This window comes from Scophthalmus maximus, chromosome 14 (assembly GCF_022379125.1).
Source record: "Scophthalmus maximus strain ysfricsl-2021 chromosome 14, ASM2237912v1, whole genome shotgun sequence".
In the NCBI taxonomy this organism is placed as follows: domain Eukaryota; kingdom Metazoa; phylum Chordata; class Actinopteri; order Pleuronectiformes; family Scophthalmidae; genus Scophthalmus; species Scophthalmus maximus.
In genome coordinates, this window is record NC_061528.1 from 6,200,001 (window position 1) to 6,217,158 (window position 17,158).

Here is a 17,158-nt window from a genome sequence, read left to right on the forward strand (position 1 = left end):
AACTGTTGTACTTGCAAATGACTTACCCCGAGTCACATGATCCGCTAAATGTAGGGTGGGCCGGTGGGTGGAGGCTTCATAAGCAAAGGGAAGACAATATACTCTAAGCTTTAACAGCATGCATCGAATTACACGGGGCCCCACCGGGGAGGTTTCCGACGTGTCCGCGCTCTCTCCCTCTCTCTGCCTCTTCCCCTCCCGGTGCGCAGCGGAGAGCCGCGAGCCGGGGGGGAGCACCGGAGCACCTCCCCGTTTAAAGGGGACGGAAGGAAAGGTGTGCAAGTGGAGGAGCAATCATTTGAACTCAAGTGGATTCAAATAATTATCTCGGGTCGTTTCATAATTCATCTTCATTCTACGGTGTTCTCCCTGTGTGGAGAATAAAGTATTAACAAGTAATAAAGTTACTTTAAATATGATTTAATAGTTTGAAATGGTTTAGTATAAGTTGGAGCTATAACTACAGTGGCCTTGATCAGACAATTAAAGGGCAACTGTTCTCATTATGAATTCATAATTGACGTCATTTTTCTAACCTTTGTTTATCCCAAGCTGTACTATTATTATGATTTGAAGTGCTTTTAATTCATTAATATTTGAATTTCATTTATTAATTGTTTGATCTATAAAATGTCAGAATATGGTATAACATAGAGCTGCAACAGATCATCGATTAGTAATCGACTAAATTAATCGCCAACAGTTCAAGTGGTTTTTATGGGGGGGAAAGTCCAAATTCTCTGATTTCAGCTTCTTAAATGTGAATATTTATATTTAATATATATGTGAACAAAACATCATCTTTTACCATTTTATGGACCAAGCAACTAATCGATTATTCGAGAAAATAATCAACATATTAATCGATTATGAAAATAATCGTTAGTTGCAGACCTAGTACAATGAATATTAATGGATTGTTTTGTCTGACCATCAGTCCAAAACCCAGAGTTTATTCGGGTTGCAGTCATGGAAGTCTAAGAAAAAAACAGCACAAATGGCTTTTTGGTTTCTGCTCCTAAGTAAAGCAGCACATTTCTACCTGCTGTACAACCTTGAAAAACATTTTCCACATAATGACATGCTTTTAAAATCTCCTCTGTGGTCAGCGTTCCTCCTGGTGTTCTAAGTCTCGATGAGAGGTATCTCTATGGTACGAGAGCGCTGATGCTGATGCTGCCGAGCGCCCACAGTCACTCCCCTCCCCTGGGAGCTCTAATTAAGGTAAAGGAAGCAACACTCATCTGCATGGCTGATGGAGCTCATGCCATTTTACGTGGTACAGGCACAGCTGAGAGAGCGAGAGAGAGAGACATGATGGAGACAGAGGGGGAAAGGGCCAGGTACAGTTACATCCAATTGCTGCCCACTTAATATTCATTCTGTTCCACGCCAGATACTGTATGTCTTCTGTTTGCAATGAATGGGTGTTAAAATGGTCGGGTGGAGACGAGAGGATGGAACAAAAGGGACGGAGGGAAAGAGTGACTGGATTAATAAGGTTGTCTATGCTGGAGGGAGAGGTGGCCGGGTGATTGTGTATGGATGAATTAAGAAGTGGTTTCTGGCTGCCCTGGATAGGAGGGGCTCCAAGTGTCCAATGGGAAGGGGGGGGGGGGTTGTTTGAATGGATGGATGGATGGAGGGAAGATGAGCAGAGATTTATTTCCCAACAGTTTCACCCCTGTTATTAATAAACTGGGGTGGCATAAGTCTGTGTTACGAAATTTATACTTTCAATAACCTTTTTTAACCCATTTTCGATCTGGTTTCCATGACACCAAGCACAACATACCTCTCACTTGCATAAAAAACACAGACAATTGGAATTCCAGACATATGGTCATTCATCTTATGGTCTCGCGTATCGATACATGAGAACGATCAATTACAGATTCATGTGATATTACCAATTTCTGAGAAAAGATTTCTGAGTCGCGTGATGAGAAGGTTGGCTAGTTATTAAGCGCTTTGAAGGCTTTGTGTGTGTGTGTGATGGAACACTAATGTTACATCAGCCACAAGGCCCCGGTGATGATCCTTGTAATGCCGTCCTGTAACGGGTGCCTAAGGAGGAGGAAGGCAGGCGGAGGGGAGCGCAAACAAGCGCTTCGAGGGAGGTGGGCGAGGGTTTAGTGTGGATGGAAGATGTGTGTGTGGTGGTGGTGGGGGGGGGGGGGCTACAGAGATCTGGTGAGGAGAGCTTGAAGAGGAGGAAGAATGAGAGAGGATGATGGGAGATGGTCTGAGGCACATGGGGGAGGGGTCACCGTAGGGATGGATCAGGCATGTGCAGGGAGGAATCCAATTGAGTGCTTGAGTCGGGGGCTCCAGGCTTCCTCCTGTTGCCCCCCCAGTCGGGCTTATTAAACACCTGAGACACCGGCACCTCTCCCAAGGATACGCCAACTCCAGACAGGTTTTGCTAAAATGTATCACCCTGGAATGGGAGCAGTTCAAAGACAAGCCCGGGCGTCTGAGGGGTGATCGTTTGTGCTGTGGCATAGTAAGCTGCGAGACACTTTAAGAGGAGCATTATCATTACACACTTCTTCTCCCCTTGCATCATCTGACTCAATCTCATCAAATTATTGTAACACCATTTGTCATTTAGTCACACGCAACAAAAGGGATTTGACTTGGCAAAAAAAAAAAAAAAAAACCTGCTTGTATGTGTGTGTGTGTGTGTTGTGAAATGCTACGGGTGAGCGATGTGATGCTCCCCTCATGTTGTCTCTAACTGAACTTTAGACTCTGGACTGAAAGAACAGACGTGCCAGACGAGGAAGTACAAGAGAAGCTAAACACAACCTGTTACGGCACAGCCAGGAGGGAGGGAGGGAGGAGGGAGTGGAAACAGGGGGGAGAAAAAAACGCTCGGGAAACGGACGATGTTCTGTTACTGCTGGCGGAATTAAGAGTGACTACAATCAATAAGAAGAAGAAGAAGAAGAAAAACACATGTTGTTTACCTTTTCTTTCCCGAACACGATGTGGAAGGTATTTTATGGTTCGCCCTACAGTACAGCATCAGCACAAATGGGAAGAATGTAATATATATATATATATATATATATATACAGAAACTATTCATGCTGTCAGACAGCCCTGGTTTGACGGCCATAGAGTGCTCACCTCTGGAGCTTCTCTTTATCCCCCGCAGTCGCACTCTGTTCTCACTCCGACTACCCAACACAATGGCGCTACATATATAAAATGAGAAGTGTTTGCTCTTCGCTTCACAAGTCAAGGTTTCTCTGTACTGCAAAATGAAATCTGAGACGCACAATGGAATCGGCCACAGCCTGCTCGTCTCTCTGTCGGACTGTCGAGAACAAAATCGTCGACGATTTTCGCCAAAAACTCCGGAGAACAAGTCCTGCTGTGACTCGCTCTGTGCTGAAAATTACTCCAATTTTTTTTCATATTCAGGCTCCACTCTGATATTTTACACAACTTTGTACATGCTTGATTTTGCTGAAATCTGTATCTCATCGTGGACTGATTTTTTTGGGGGGGAAATTTGGCCTCTTACAACTGTGTATGACCCAATTTATCTGTAATCACATTTCAAAGGGTTCATGCTTCCTGCTGAAGCAAGAAATGGCATGTTTGCTATCACTGTGTCACATCACAGAAACATTAACAACTGTCACTCAAAAAAGACATGCCACATTCATAATTGGGTTTTTTTTCCTTAAAAAGGTTCAACTAACTAGTAACATAATGTAAGAATATCAAAGTATTTTCTTTTCATTTAAAAAGTTTAAAGAAGATCCAAGTTTCTTCATCGCATCATTCATACATCACATCCTGTAAGCTGCATATTGGACCACAATTGGCAGTTGCAAACATTCCTCCTTTAGAAGATGAATGTGAAAAGGGCAATAGGGTCAAACTCTGTACATTCTGTACATCATTCTGCACAGTGAAGGTCAAACAAGCAATAATCCTGCAATAGTTTAGTGTGATCATACATTTTTTATCAGTTTGTTGCATAATACGTCTTTATGTGTCTGTACGCAGTCATGATTGTTAGCTACTATACTTCCTCATGTATACCTTCATATGCTTATTTCCTACCACTTTTCATTGCTTTCTTATTAATTCACAATAACAAAAAACACATTGCGTTCTGTTCACACTATGTATGAACGTTGACTTCTGACTGAAAAAAGTAATCCAAGCTAAATATGCTTCTTTTCAAATTCACAACAAAGAATTGCCTTGGTCCTTTTAATATTTCATGTATGTTGTGTTTTGTTCAACACATTTCTGAATTTCTACACACAAACAAGGCCAACTGAGGGTTTGGACAAGGAGGTGGCTGCAGTGTGTATAACTCATCAGTATGCAGCTGATAGGTTTATCTTTGGCTTAGGCCTCCGCTGGGACAGTCCACGTCAGAAGCTCCCAGATGAACGGGCCTCTCTTAAGTCGTACAATATTCTGCTACATGGTTATTATAATAATGAATACTGGTGACGAGAGCTATGAGGAATAAATTATTGATTCATACATACATTTATACGTCTATTTATTGATTTGACGCATTTGTCATTAAGTAATGACAGATTTGTTTTTTCAAGCGTGCGACACTGTATGCTCTGAAACACTGGCTGCTTCATTAAATTCACAGAACGATTTGAAATTGTCTTGTGCTAAAAAATAATAATACAAGACTACAAGAATGTATCACTTAACAAGTGTGACTTAGCGTTGTTCCTACACCCTTTAATTTTCCACGATGCGCCGTTGCAGTATAAGTGAAGACGGCTCTGCAAACAAGAGTGGAAGCCAGGAGCACAGCTAGATCAAATCATATATAATCAAGCAAATGAAAAGGAGAAAGAAGAGGAAGTGAGAGCTGCTGTAGCTGAGAATATAGTACTTTTTTCCCCACAAACTGAAGAGTGGGGAAAAAAAAGAAATCCAGAAGAAAGGTAACACGGAAAAATGGATGGTGAGGACATCTGCTTGCTCAGGGGGCCTCCCCTGGTCTAGTGGCTATCCGTGCAAGCGTTTGTGTGTGTGTGCGTTTGTGAGCGTGTTTGTCCAGGCGTCAGTACACCTGCACAGACTGAGTGGGTTGGCTCAGTGGGTTGGCTCAGTGGGCTGGCGTGGAGCTCCGTGGATCTCCCTCCAGGCCAACTCTCTGTCAGGCCCTGCCAAGGTCAGCCCCCTGCCATGGGGGGTGGGGTTGTGGGGGCGGGAAGGGGGACGCTTCAGCATGACCACCGGGCCTCCAGCATGCTGTGTCTAATAGCAACTGCGAAGCTCTCGCACGCACACACACACACACACACACACACACACACACACACACACACACACACACACACACACACACACACACACACACACACACACACACACACACACACACACACACACACACACACACACACACACACACACACACACACACACACACACACACACACACTCCTAGAATGAACTTTAACACCAATACAGAGATGCACATGCGCGCGCACACAGTTGCAAACAAGCAAGCTGTGATAGACGCAGGGACACATTTGAGGAAGGGGGGCGACCGTAGGGAGCCTCTCACTTTTTACTGTGCAAATAAGATTAGATAAAATACGGCACAAACTGACGGAAAGAGTTCGGACTAGTCGACAAAGTTACTATGCGCTGGCTCCGGAGCTTATGAGGGTGAAAGAGGAGCTAGAACAATAACAAGGAGACTTGTGTGTTTTAAAACTGCAAGCTCCGTATTGTGTCCATTCCCCAGCTATCCATTACCTGGCTCATTTTACCGGATGGCCAGACCGAGGGTGGAGCCTGCAATACTGCAGTCATCCTGATTACAAACACAAGAAGTGCTGTGAGAAAAAAGAAAGAAAAGAAAGATTGTCACTGAAATATCAGGCATCAACGAAGCCACAGAGTGAAAATGCAACACCTTGACACGTGCGCGTGGGAAAGGTTCACCGCGGCATCAGAGGCGGCGGCTCGAATCAAGCCGCCTGTTAAGCTTCTTGATGATTATCAGTCGTATGATCTGCGTATGAAGTTTGGAGAAGGAGACACAGCGAGTAGTGGCTGAGAGATTAGCCTCCACAATTGAGCTACGGAGACACCTGAATTCTATAGCTGCTGCTCTGGAGCAATTACACACTGCCACTCCTCCACACACCCCCACCGCTGTCAAGCCTGACATCAACACCAGTGTGTGTGTGTGTGTGTGTGTGTGTGTGTGTGTGTGTGTGTGAGGAGCAGGGGTTGATCAGCCACCAGAGTCCACAGCGTTGCTCTTTTGTTGCTCTTTTCCCGGCCAGCAGCCCTTTGGTTTTGTGACGGAGAGACCCTGCGTTGTTCCCCTTTGACAGCTCGACCCCTCCCTGACTCCCCCCTCCCTCCCTCCCCCTCACCCCTCTCACCTCCTTCCGCCACTCACCTCCTTCTCCCTCACCTCCCTCCACTCTCCACTCCTCTCCTCCCAGGCGTTGGGTATAGAGAGGGAACAGCCAGTGCTCTCCAAACACAAGGACAGAAGCTGCCAGCACGTAGCCATGGCAACAGCTTCTCTCTCACCCGCCACTTCCCCGGCTCGGTAAAAAAAAAAAGAAGAAAAAAAAGGGGAGTGTGGAGAATTGTAGGGCCCCTCTCTCTCCCCTCTCTACGCTCTCACACAGTCCAAATTAGACGGGTCACAGTGTTTTTTCTGGCACCCGTTTCAATAATCATAGAGATGGATGTGTGTAGAGCGAGGAGGAGGAAGAAAGAGAGGTGAGGCGGGGGCACGCAAAGGAAGTAGAATGGGGGTGTTAATCAAAAAGACGCAGATTGCTGCACAACAATTTTTTTTTTCTCTTCCCTTGGGCAGAGACAAGGATGCTTGAGAGATATTTGTGAGCCGTGGTACAGAATTTATCGGAGCCAACGCAAGTGCAGGAGGGACGACTCAAGTCGTTAAAGTTTCAATTGCAGCGTCTCGGTGAGAGGGTGTGAATGTCTGGGAGACGAATCAACTACCTTGTGCCGAGCTCGCTGCTCATGTGATTTTGTTATAGGTTCACTTCCAGGTCCATCCCTTTAACGTGTATAGTTTTGTCTGAAAACATTGGCTCAAGGTACACAGTACAAAAGTGCTTATCCAGACCTCTTCAACTCTCATTTGCCCATACATTTGCTACTGGCAGACATACTATACAGCTGGGGTCTCGCAACACTTTATGTGTTACACATGTTACCCTACATTCTGCGTGAGACTGCTTTGCTGTCCTTCTCAAAGTTTATGTGTCTGCCGAGAGGTGCTGATATTAGGGAACGAGAAATTTGTGTGATGGAAAAATCTGAAATGTTTTCTTTTCGTGCGCTGCTGCCATGGGCCTGCTCTGGCTTAAATAGCACGCTGGCTTTTGAAAAAGAATTCGGCCCAGCTTATTTTCTACTTGATTTACTCTGCGCAGGCCTTTCCCTCATCAGGCCAAGGTTTTGTTATTAAGCCAAAGTAAATCAGTTTCCCTTCTCAGCGATATGTTGAGCCTGCACCAACAGCAGAAAGAAAAACTTCAGAATGCAGCCGCGGGATTACATCACAGCCAAACAATGTCTATTTTTATCCGGGCTGAAGTTTTTCTTACTTCCAGGAATTTTCCAAAACAGGAGAAATCTGGAAGATTGTGCACACAGCGCCACGCAAATTGAATTAAACTGCAGTCAAAAAAACCGAGGGTCAAAATAGGGATTAAACATTGTCCAGGGGTGTTGACTCGAGATCTATGGGAGTTAGGAGTCCGTGTTAAAATAACTCGTTCCAGGTTTCTTCACGTTTTTCTCTGATACACACTCTGACAATAAAATAACTTGAAACACTTGTAGCACAGTTTGAAGGTTTGTTTTATGGTTGGAAAAAAATTGATAATTCACAAAGACTAGTCAAAAATGCATTAGTAAAAAAACCATTATGCAATTACAAGGATGTTTTTTCAGTCAGCCGACATGATGTTTTACATGAGTCAAGCAACAGACAGCTGCATGTTCGACGTCCCGCATCTGTCCGAGCTGAGTGGAGTCGAAGATGAAATACTGTCGCACCTGAACGAAAGGTCACGGAAATGATGTTCAGGTGCTGCCCTGAATCACCTGTCATTAAAACAATGCGTGCGTGTTAGCGTGCGTGCGTGCGTGCGTGCCTGTGTGCGTGTGTGCGGTGTGTAGGCGCGTGTGTGTGTGTGTGTGTGTGAATGTAAATGTGTGTACAAGCTTCCTTGACTTCCCCACATTGATACCAGATGGCCCTTCCCATCACGGCCAATGGAGGAATTCAGCTGGCAGGACCCCTTCTTGTTCATGGTCAGTGTGTGTGTGTGTGTGTGTGTGTGTGTGTGTGTGTGTGTGTGTGTGCATGCGTGCATGCGTGTGTCCCTATCCGTGCCCCTCCTCTCCCACCGCACACTGACCTATTTGTATTCTGGGCAGAGCAGATGAGGCTCCCGGCCGCCTGCCCTGCTCCCCTCTCGGCTGTCCCCTCGGGAGGGCATCTGTGGGTCTGCACTGCGCAGATAGGGGTAGACCCATCGTGGCAGCACTTTAAAGACCACCTCACTGGTCCGCAGAGAGCGGATGTGTTTGGATTTTGGGTGTGTAGCCCTCTGCTGACGATGTCTCTCCTCCCATATCTTTTTCTCGAGCAGTGTGTCGCCTCTTGTTCTGACCACAATTCTGGTGACAATAGAAATCACTTGACTCCAGTGTGAATCAGGAAAGAGTTCCAGTCAAACATAAAGGGGGGACTCCGCTGATTTTACACATCAGAGTCCTTTTACAGTTCATTAGGAGCTCTGCTGCATTAATCTGAGAAGCTGCTTCAAGTGAGTCAGCATCTGTTGTGGATAAAGACTACAAGTTTGAAAAATTCCGGGGTGAGGAGTTGGGAAGAAGAGCAAGCAGCTTGTTTGTGGCCCAGAGAGCAGCACTGCCACAGTTACAGATCAGGGCTCGGTCCCATCTGTGGTTAGTCTTGGGCAACAAAAGCACTTTGTTTATTGTTAGGGAAAGATCATGTTTTTTGTTAAATATGATTAAACACGCCGTGTGTGTAGAGACTGTGACTGTGAACTTTGTACGAAACCAGACCATGATCTTTCCCTAACCTTAACCAAATGTTGTGAGCGCCTGAACATAGCCCCCCCCCAAAAAAATCTGTCGCCAGTACAAGAGGATATTGTTCTGCAAGATCAGATATTTTGGCAGAAAGCAAAGATGCTGTCTGGGAAAATTTCACTGATGTGTTCAGTATCATCAACATAGTTTTTGCTCAGAAATAAATCACATCCGCGTTATGTAAATTGAAAACATAAACTGGTCAACATAATGTCGCGAAGACAGTGTTGATATGACAGCAGTTCGATGCTGAATCACCCATTTAACAGCATCTCACAATGACACTTTACTGGACGGTAACACGTCTACAGCTAAGATCGTCGCCGCAATGAAGGGAAACTGAAAAGCCAGGGGATGTTTGTGAGACTTTTCGTCTCACACTGATTAGTCACTCAGAGAGGGGCACATCCCCGTCGTCTCTGAGGGTGCGCGTGGTCAAGCCCGTGTGTGTTCGCGCGAGTGTGCATATCCCCTCGAACTTAGATGGGCTCATTTAGAATCCACCAAGCATCTCTGATAGACCCCCATTTTTTAACCCCCACATCCATTCACCCTACACACATTATTTGTTGATTTGCGGTTCCACACACACACACACACACACACACACACATACACGGAAACACACTCACAACAGTGTGTATGTGTGGAAGTACACACACACACACACACACACACACACACACACACACACACACACACACACACACACACAGAGGGTGCCGAGCCATAAAGGAATGCAGAGCTGTATAATCACAGCATCATCAGCTCTGTCCTCTGAGAGAGCGGGCCAATAATGCCCCTCTAATTGAATAACTTATCCACAGCTATTTCCCAGGGGGCCGAGCTGCAAGGCACAGTCGCTGAGAGAGAGGGGGGCAGATGGCGCTGAACAGAGCGGATCAGCATCCTCCCAAGTACCACAATGAAAGGTGGAGTTTAGACAAACACACACACAATCACTCCGTATACTGTATAGCACAGCCTCAAAGCCAATAACTTTTTAAATGTATTTCTCTCCAAAACAAATACAACAACTGTGCACTTAGAATCGGAACTACGTCTTTTTTGCTGAATAACGAGCGCTGAATCCCATCTTTCTATTAAAGCACATAACCCAGCCCTTTGTCTCCTTTTTCTTTTTCTCCCTCTTCCCATGCATTGTTGAATCTTCCTGCGTATGTCGAACGAGACCACAGGCTCCCCTCTGATGTGAGGCCGAAAAGCCTCGCTGTATCCCCGAGCCTCAGGGTGAGGATAATTCCCCTTAAGACCCCAAATTCTGGCTCCTTGTTCCGTCACCCTTGGGCCCACTGCGGGGGGTAACTATACATTCTGTTTCCCTTTCTCTCCCATCAGACAGCATACCACCCTGGGAGAGGAGAGAACACACACGCTGTACACAATAGTCTCTCAGTGTGAGCGCTGCTGCGTCTTTCGATCGCAACGTCCCTCCGCCACTGTGGGGGGGGGGGGGGGGGGGGGGGGGGGGGGGGGGCGGGGGACGCATCTCCAGACTGATGGGAAGTGACCTTGTAGTACTGTAAACTAAACAGCATGTACTGTAAGTTTGTTTTTCTTCTTTGGCTAACTTCTATAGCGGAACTCCTCTCAGGTGAGTATGCGCCTCATCGGCACACATGACATCTACGCAGGTCAATACCTTTATGCCCACGAGCAGTGTAGAATTCAATTGAATTTTTTATCAGGAAACAATAATGGGAGGAGGGGAGCATGAGGTGTAGAAAGATAAAAAAGGGAGTTGTAGGCAGAGGTAGTACATTGATCTACCCTTCATAGTTCGTTGCACTACATTTACCCAGCAGAGTGCTCAAATTAGTGCCCTCCAGCTCTCTCCCAATTAGTTTCCACAGAGACGAGGTGCAAAGCCAGTCACTGGCCTCATTACCTCTCCTCTTGCTCCCCTTCTCTCTCTCTCTCTCTCTCCCCAAGTCAACCACCCTCCAACTCTCTGTGTCTCTCTCTCTCGTTTTTTACTTTTCCCCTCTCTCTCTCTACTTCAGCCTCTCTCTCATCTCCTCCACTTTTCTTTTTTTTCCTCCCCATTTCAGTCCTCCGCTGCCTCTATTTGCGCTCTCATTGTCTGTCTCTCCGTTTCAACATTTTGTGTGTGTCACCCCCCCCCCCCCCCATTTAAAGTACAGCACAGACCGAGGAGAGGGCATTAATCTCTCAGGAACACCAAGTGGGGTGGTGCTGCCAGACAACTCAACTTCCCGATGAAGAATGAGTGATGCTTCTCTTTTGTCTCGGTGACTCTGTGGAGCTCTGTAGATCAGCACAGTCAAGGATACTGCGCGAGTCTTCCTGCTAATACAATAAAGAATTTATTTTAGAATCTTGTTGTTGAGAGATGTGCTTCAACTTTGTGTTCAACGACAAAGCTTTTAGATTGGTTTGATTTGCTTTTAAAAGGTTAAACAAAAAACGTCCAGAAAAGCCCACGACTCCTAGAGATCCCATTTGGGTTTTTGAGAAAACTGTCATCTTATTAGTTTGACGCACCACCAAACCCCAACACTGTTGTTAAGAGTAGTAGATTATTTTATATGAAAATAAAGTATGTTATTTTTCATCTTAAGATAGAATCAATTTTCTCGCCAATACAATGGTACGAGTACCCTTGGTAACAGTAATATATCTTTGGCCTTGGAGCAGACACATTTTCCTGCAGAAAAACACCTTTCCCTCCCCAATCGCACCCCCAGCAATTTCTCCTCTCCGCCCTCCCTCTCTCCCTCCCTCCCTTCTTGCCTCCTCCTGTGTAGAAAGCCAGAGAGAATCTGGGTGAGGTGTCAGGCCAATGTACTGCCTGCAAACAAAAGCCGCCCTGTCCACCGCAGACCCAGATGTTCCTTATTGATCCCCCTGTGGATTTGGCTGAATGTAACCGCTCCAAAATATCTCTCTCTCTCACAGTCCTGCATGCTCATACTGTGTGCATGTGTGTTCCTCTGTAGCATGTGCACATGGCCACGCATGTCCACGGTCATGCATGTTAAGTCTAAACTGGAAGTGCCGTTTCCTCTCTCAAGTTTTTCACTGCGACAAACCAGCAGTCGAGGCTAGCATCTACCGTTCTCACTCTCTCCCCCGTCACTCTCTCCTTCCTGTCCACGGTCTGGTCCTCGAACAGCCCTCCTCTTAGCTTTTTTTTTTTTTTTTTCCTGGTTAATAATGTAGCATGCCTCACTGTCTGATGTTGCATTGGGTTGCTGTGGCACTACAGAGAGGCCTGTCTACCTTTTCTGGGAGACGCTGCAACTGGTTGCCAAGGAGTTGGTTTCAGGGAGGAGGCGAGGGAGGAGGAGGGGCAGTGTAAAGTAGAGGTCTGGCAGAGAGAGAGAGAGAGAGAGAGAGAGAGAGCGAGAGAAAACAGTAACGACAAAGAGAGTGAGAGGAAACAGACTGGGGGTGAGAGGGAGAGGGAGGGGAGAAAAAGAGTAAAAGAGAAAAAGCATATGAGCTGGAGAGAGAGGGGGGGCAGCGTATAAGCTAGACAAGCCACCCAGCCCCTATCTCCTACTCTTGCTCATCACACGGCACCAATCTTTTTCATAGTGATTAAAAAAAGAAAAACAGACAAAGCAGGTGGAATACTTCTAAGAGCAGATTTGGCATAAGCGATGCGGCACAGGAATGTTCGTTGTGTTTGTCAAATGTCCTTTGGTGTAATGTGGGTGGTACTGTGAAGTTGTAGTTTCGCTGTGTGGATTACACAGATGATATGAAAAAATAATTGGGGGGGGGAGAAAAAAACCCTGTGACTGAGCTAACCAGGTATATGGGTTGATTTCCCAAAAGAGATGTTTCGTTTTCATTTGAACTTTCTTTGCAAACGGTTATGTTCTCACATAAGGGGGGAAAAGAAATACCATTAAGGACTGATATTTGTTGTCTCTAGACTGCATTGTGGGTGGAACATGTCATTCACAGGCTCCACAGTGCATATTTATGTCATTACAAGCATAGACGTGGTTCCTGGAGGAATTGATGGATTGAGCTGCTCGTCAGTGTTTTCGGTTTTAAGGTTTATGGCAGCCAATCAGGTTCATGGCCACGTACACACACACACACATGCACACACGTGCACACACACACACACACACACACACACATTCACATACACAGACACACCATGACTGCTTGAAATGTATGTAAAAGCTGACTCTACGCCTTCGAGCCTTAGCACAATATTTGTGCAGCAGTTAATCTGATTCTGTAGCAAGGGTAATGCAAGCAGTGTTGTGTCAGAGATGTCTCTTTTTACCAGTGAGCTGCTCCTACATCAATGAGATTGTCTTTATCTGCCTGCTTGCAGCTTGGGCTCAGATTCTGCCCTCTATATACGGGCGCTGGGTCGTGGGAGGCATGTGGGCGAAGGTGCGTGGCATCCGGCCTAATGCACAGCCTGGAGAGAAATACTAACACTCCACATTCACTGTGACTCCAACACCGCCACAGTTGAGGCTCTCACATTTGGATGGAGATTTTCAGTGAATGAGTCACAGGTTTGAGAGATATTCCATGGGACATGGTCTTCTAATTTGGTGGTGGTGTGAAATGAAAGGAATCAAACGAACGCCAATCGCAGGCGCATCCGTGTGCATCGTCGTCAGCCGCTCGACAGAGCGGTGCACTGGGCGTCATCCGTCTTAATATTAAAAATAATACAGCTTATAAAAGTCTTTCCACGAAGTGCTCCTCCTCAAGACCCCACGGCTGCCTTGTGTTTGACTCAGGATATTCCCCGCTGTACAACATTCCAGTGTTGTTCCGTTATTCTGGACCGGGTCCCTGCCTCTTCCTGCCAAAACGCTCCCATAAACACACAGCCAACCCTGAAGTCCTCACTCTGCAGGGGGCATTCCTGAAGTGTTAGTTTTCTGAGCCTTCTTCTACATTCACACGCACGCATACAGTACATGTAGACAAACTGTGACGTTATCCTTGCCCTAAAAACTCAAGGAAAGGTTTTGCTTTCAAGACTAGAAATATTCTATTTTCAGCATTTTACACACTTTTCTGCAGCAAAAAACATCCGCTATAGAGACCCACGTTTTTTTTTCTTCCCCTGCTTGCTGGCACATTCTCTTTCCCTTTAAGGAGAGATTCATTATCAATGTGTCCGTATCTTTAATCATCTCACAAAATATAGAAGCAACTGACAAACGATAGGGATTCTATAACATCGCTTTTTGTTAACAGCTGTTGCTTCACCTCTCACTCGACTTTATGAATAAAACATTTTTCCTTCACTCGGATCGGCTGCAGCGCAGTGCTGTTTTTTATTGAGAACATTTGTGCGATGGCTTTTGACTTTGTCTATCATAATATCATAAAAGGGAACTATCGTGCTGTAACATTTCTTCACTTCACGTTACGGCCTCGTGTTTCTTGGAGGTTTCATCCCGTCAACTCCCATTACCCATGAGGCAATGGGAGGCGCCCCAGCACTTGTTGCTTGGCCCTGTCAGTGGTGCACATCTGAGACATTGGTGTTTCTCATCAGTCCAGACAGAAAAAATGATTTCACTCTTTACATGTTGTTTACACTAAATTATATTCTCATCTGATGCCTGTGTCAATTTGACGTCTATGCATTAAGTGACATTTTGTAAAGTAGCAAACCTCTGTTCAAGTTTGTATGTAAGAGGAGTAATACTACCTGCTGCTCAAAAGTTTTAACCAATTCGCCATCTTAGCACAAGTTCAACAAATGGTGGTCAGTGTGTGTTCAGAAAAACTCTTGAGGTGTTCTCGAGTGAACTCCACGCATCAATTATTCAGTTCGATCACCGGGCCTCCTCGCTGTCTCCATCTTCTCTTCATTCTTGCTGTAGAAGGACCGTACAGGCAGGCACAATCAGGGAGGAGAGGGGTGGGGGTGGGGGGCAGCCCTGTATGTAGCCTGACTGGAGCCAGAAGAAGGCTGGAACAGGAGTATTCATTAAAGTCGCCCCAAGAGCACAGGCATAGGGGAGGATAACAAGACCCTAGGGTGGCTGGTGTGGGTCCTCACTCCTCAAAAACCATAAATATATTCCCCTTCATCCAGACAATTCCACAGTCTACTGTGTCAGCAAAAATACACACACACATCCACCTTTGCTGGAACATGGACTCTTCACTTTTTGCTTTACCATAATACTTTGTCCACAACTTGAAATATAGGTTAAGGAAAAATTCACATTTTTGGGGGGGGGGGGGGTTTTGGCTTTAAGTCCGATTGGTTATACTGTCACATATAACCAGCAATATGAGTGATGAGATAAGCCCAAGAAAAAGAGATGCTATAGGCGTATATATTGTTAGGACAGAGCCAAACTGGATTTGACTTGGTTTGTCAAATGGTCGCTTTACAAACTTGACAGTGGTATGAATCTTCTTATCTAAGTCAGGGCAAGAAGGGGAATAAGCATATTTCCTAAAATACTGAACTATTCCTTTGAGTTACTTTCCAAATTAAGAGGCAACGGACAACTTTCTAAGTGCTATTACTGTTTGGTCAGTGAGGATGCAGGTACTTTCTCTCAGAGCTCGTGAGGAAGTTGTCAACACCACTTTGGAGGTAACGGAGGAAAAGAGAGAAGTATTTACATTGACGCTCCTACTTCGTTTTCTGGCCCCTAGTTTTAACTAGCTGCACTGTTAGCATAATGGCTAACTCAATGCCAGTAACCTGGCTACTGTCCGAAGCAAAAAACAACTGTAAAAAACCCAATGAGAAAAAAAAAACATGGGTTAATAAGTAGGCTGCTTGTGTTACTAACTGATCTAGTAGAAAGAAGACAAACTGCATGTTGTTTTCGAAGCCTCTCAAGTCCTGGAGCTCCATCTTATCTGGAAGAGTTTGTTTAAAACCTGTCCGGTTTTCTGAACCACGACCCCTCTGCGATACAATCGGGTGACTAAAATGCCATTGTAAATGATAGGAAGGATGACAGGGGCTATGAAAACAGACCAGAGTCTCGTTTTTCTTCCTTTTAAGTCCTTTGCCTAGGTAATATTTAGCTGCAATTCCCGAACAAAGAAAGCTAAAACCTGTCCTATAACAAAAATGAATACAGCAGGCGATACACTCAACTTCCTCGAAAGATGTTCAGTCCTTAATAGGGTTTTTATCTGACCATTGACTATTGGGCATCCAATAACTCTCGCCTCCTTGTATTGAGCAGAGGTGCAGGGAAGCATTTAAAAGAGCCATAACTAACTTAACGACTCCTCGGGGAGGCCGCTCTGACTGATGTATAGGTCTCTGGGGGTCTCCGGGATCGTACTGCACAGGGCTGTTGTTCTCCCTTGTCTGCCTGCCTGCCTGTTGGGCCCCATACCACGGCTTTCCAGAAAGACCCCCAAGCGATGATGCATTCAGCCGGGGCTGAGCAATAAGCTGAAATTAAAGCTGTTTCAGTGCGGTTAGTTAAATAGTTGGACAGTGAGAGCATGGGGTGGCCCCGAGTCAAGGCTAAGGCTGTCTGGGCTAGTGAGTGGAAATCTCAAAAAAAAAAAGGGGGGAGAAAAACGGCTGGGGAGGGGAGAAGGGAACATACAAAATAAAGGATTAGAGGAAACTCTCATAGTGACCTGGTTAGAAGAAAGTTTTTGGTATTTTAGTGACGGAACGCTAGGAAATAGTTGTTGGTGGATTTTGTGGTACTGCTCCGTTTACTGTCATTGCTCCTCAGCGTGCTGGTAAAGCAGCGCACTGAAAAGGAATGCATTACATAAGATGATAAGATATTCACCGAAACAGGACACACACAGAGGCAGCGTTTGCATGCTCTGTGGTCATCTACAACTGAGACGAGGAGACTGGAAGTAGCTGGATTGTTGACCTATGTCCAATGTTCTTCAGCTCCCCCAAAAAAAAATCATCATCCAAAATATGTCACAGCTGCTTTGTCGACTTTCCAGTGGCTCTCTGATTAGTTGGTCGTAATACAACTAAAAGTGTAAAATTGCCTGTGGCTGGTCTTCAGCTTCAGAATTATATAACTGTTTG

General features: G+C 45.6%; 1 protein-coding gene across 3 annotated transcripts in view; it reads right to left on the reverse strand.

Annotated features, from left to right (window-relative positions):
• The window catches only part of klf12b (Kruppel-like factor 12b), a 64,186-nt gene that overhangs the window by 38,767 nt on the left and 8,261 nt on the right, over nucleotides 1–17,158 (reverse strand). The window contains exon 1 of one of the 3 annotated variants that reach the window (XM_035650976.2): nucleotides 27–193. The exons of 1 other annotated variant lie outside the window; for it this stretch is intronic. In XM_035650976.2, the coding sequence (XP_035506869.1) occupies nucleotides 27–120 (94 nt within the window). In that variant the 5' untranslated portion in view covers nucleotides 121–193. Of the gene's footprint in view, nucleotides 3–26; nucleotides 194–17,158 lie in introns of those variants that run through there. One more of the 3 variants, XM_035650977.2, reaches the window with a different exon arrangement.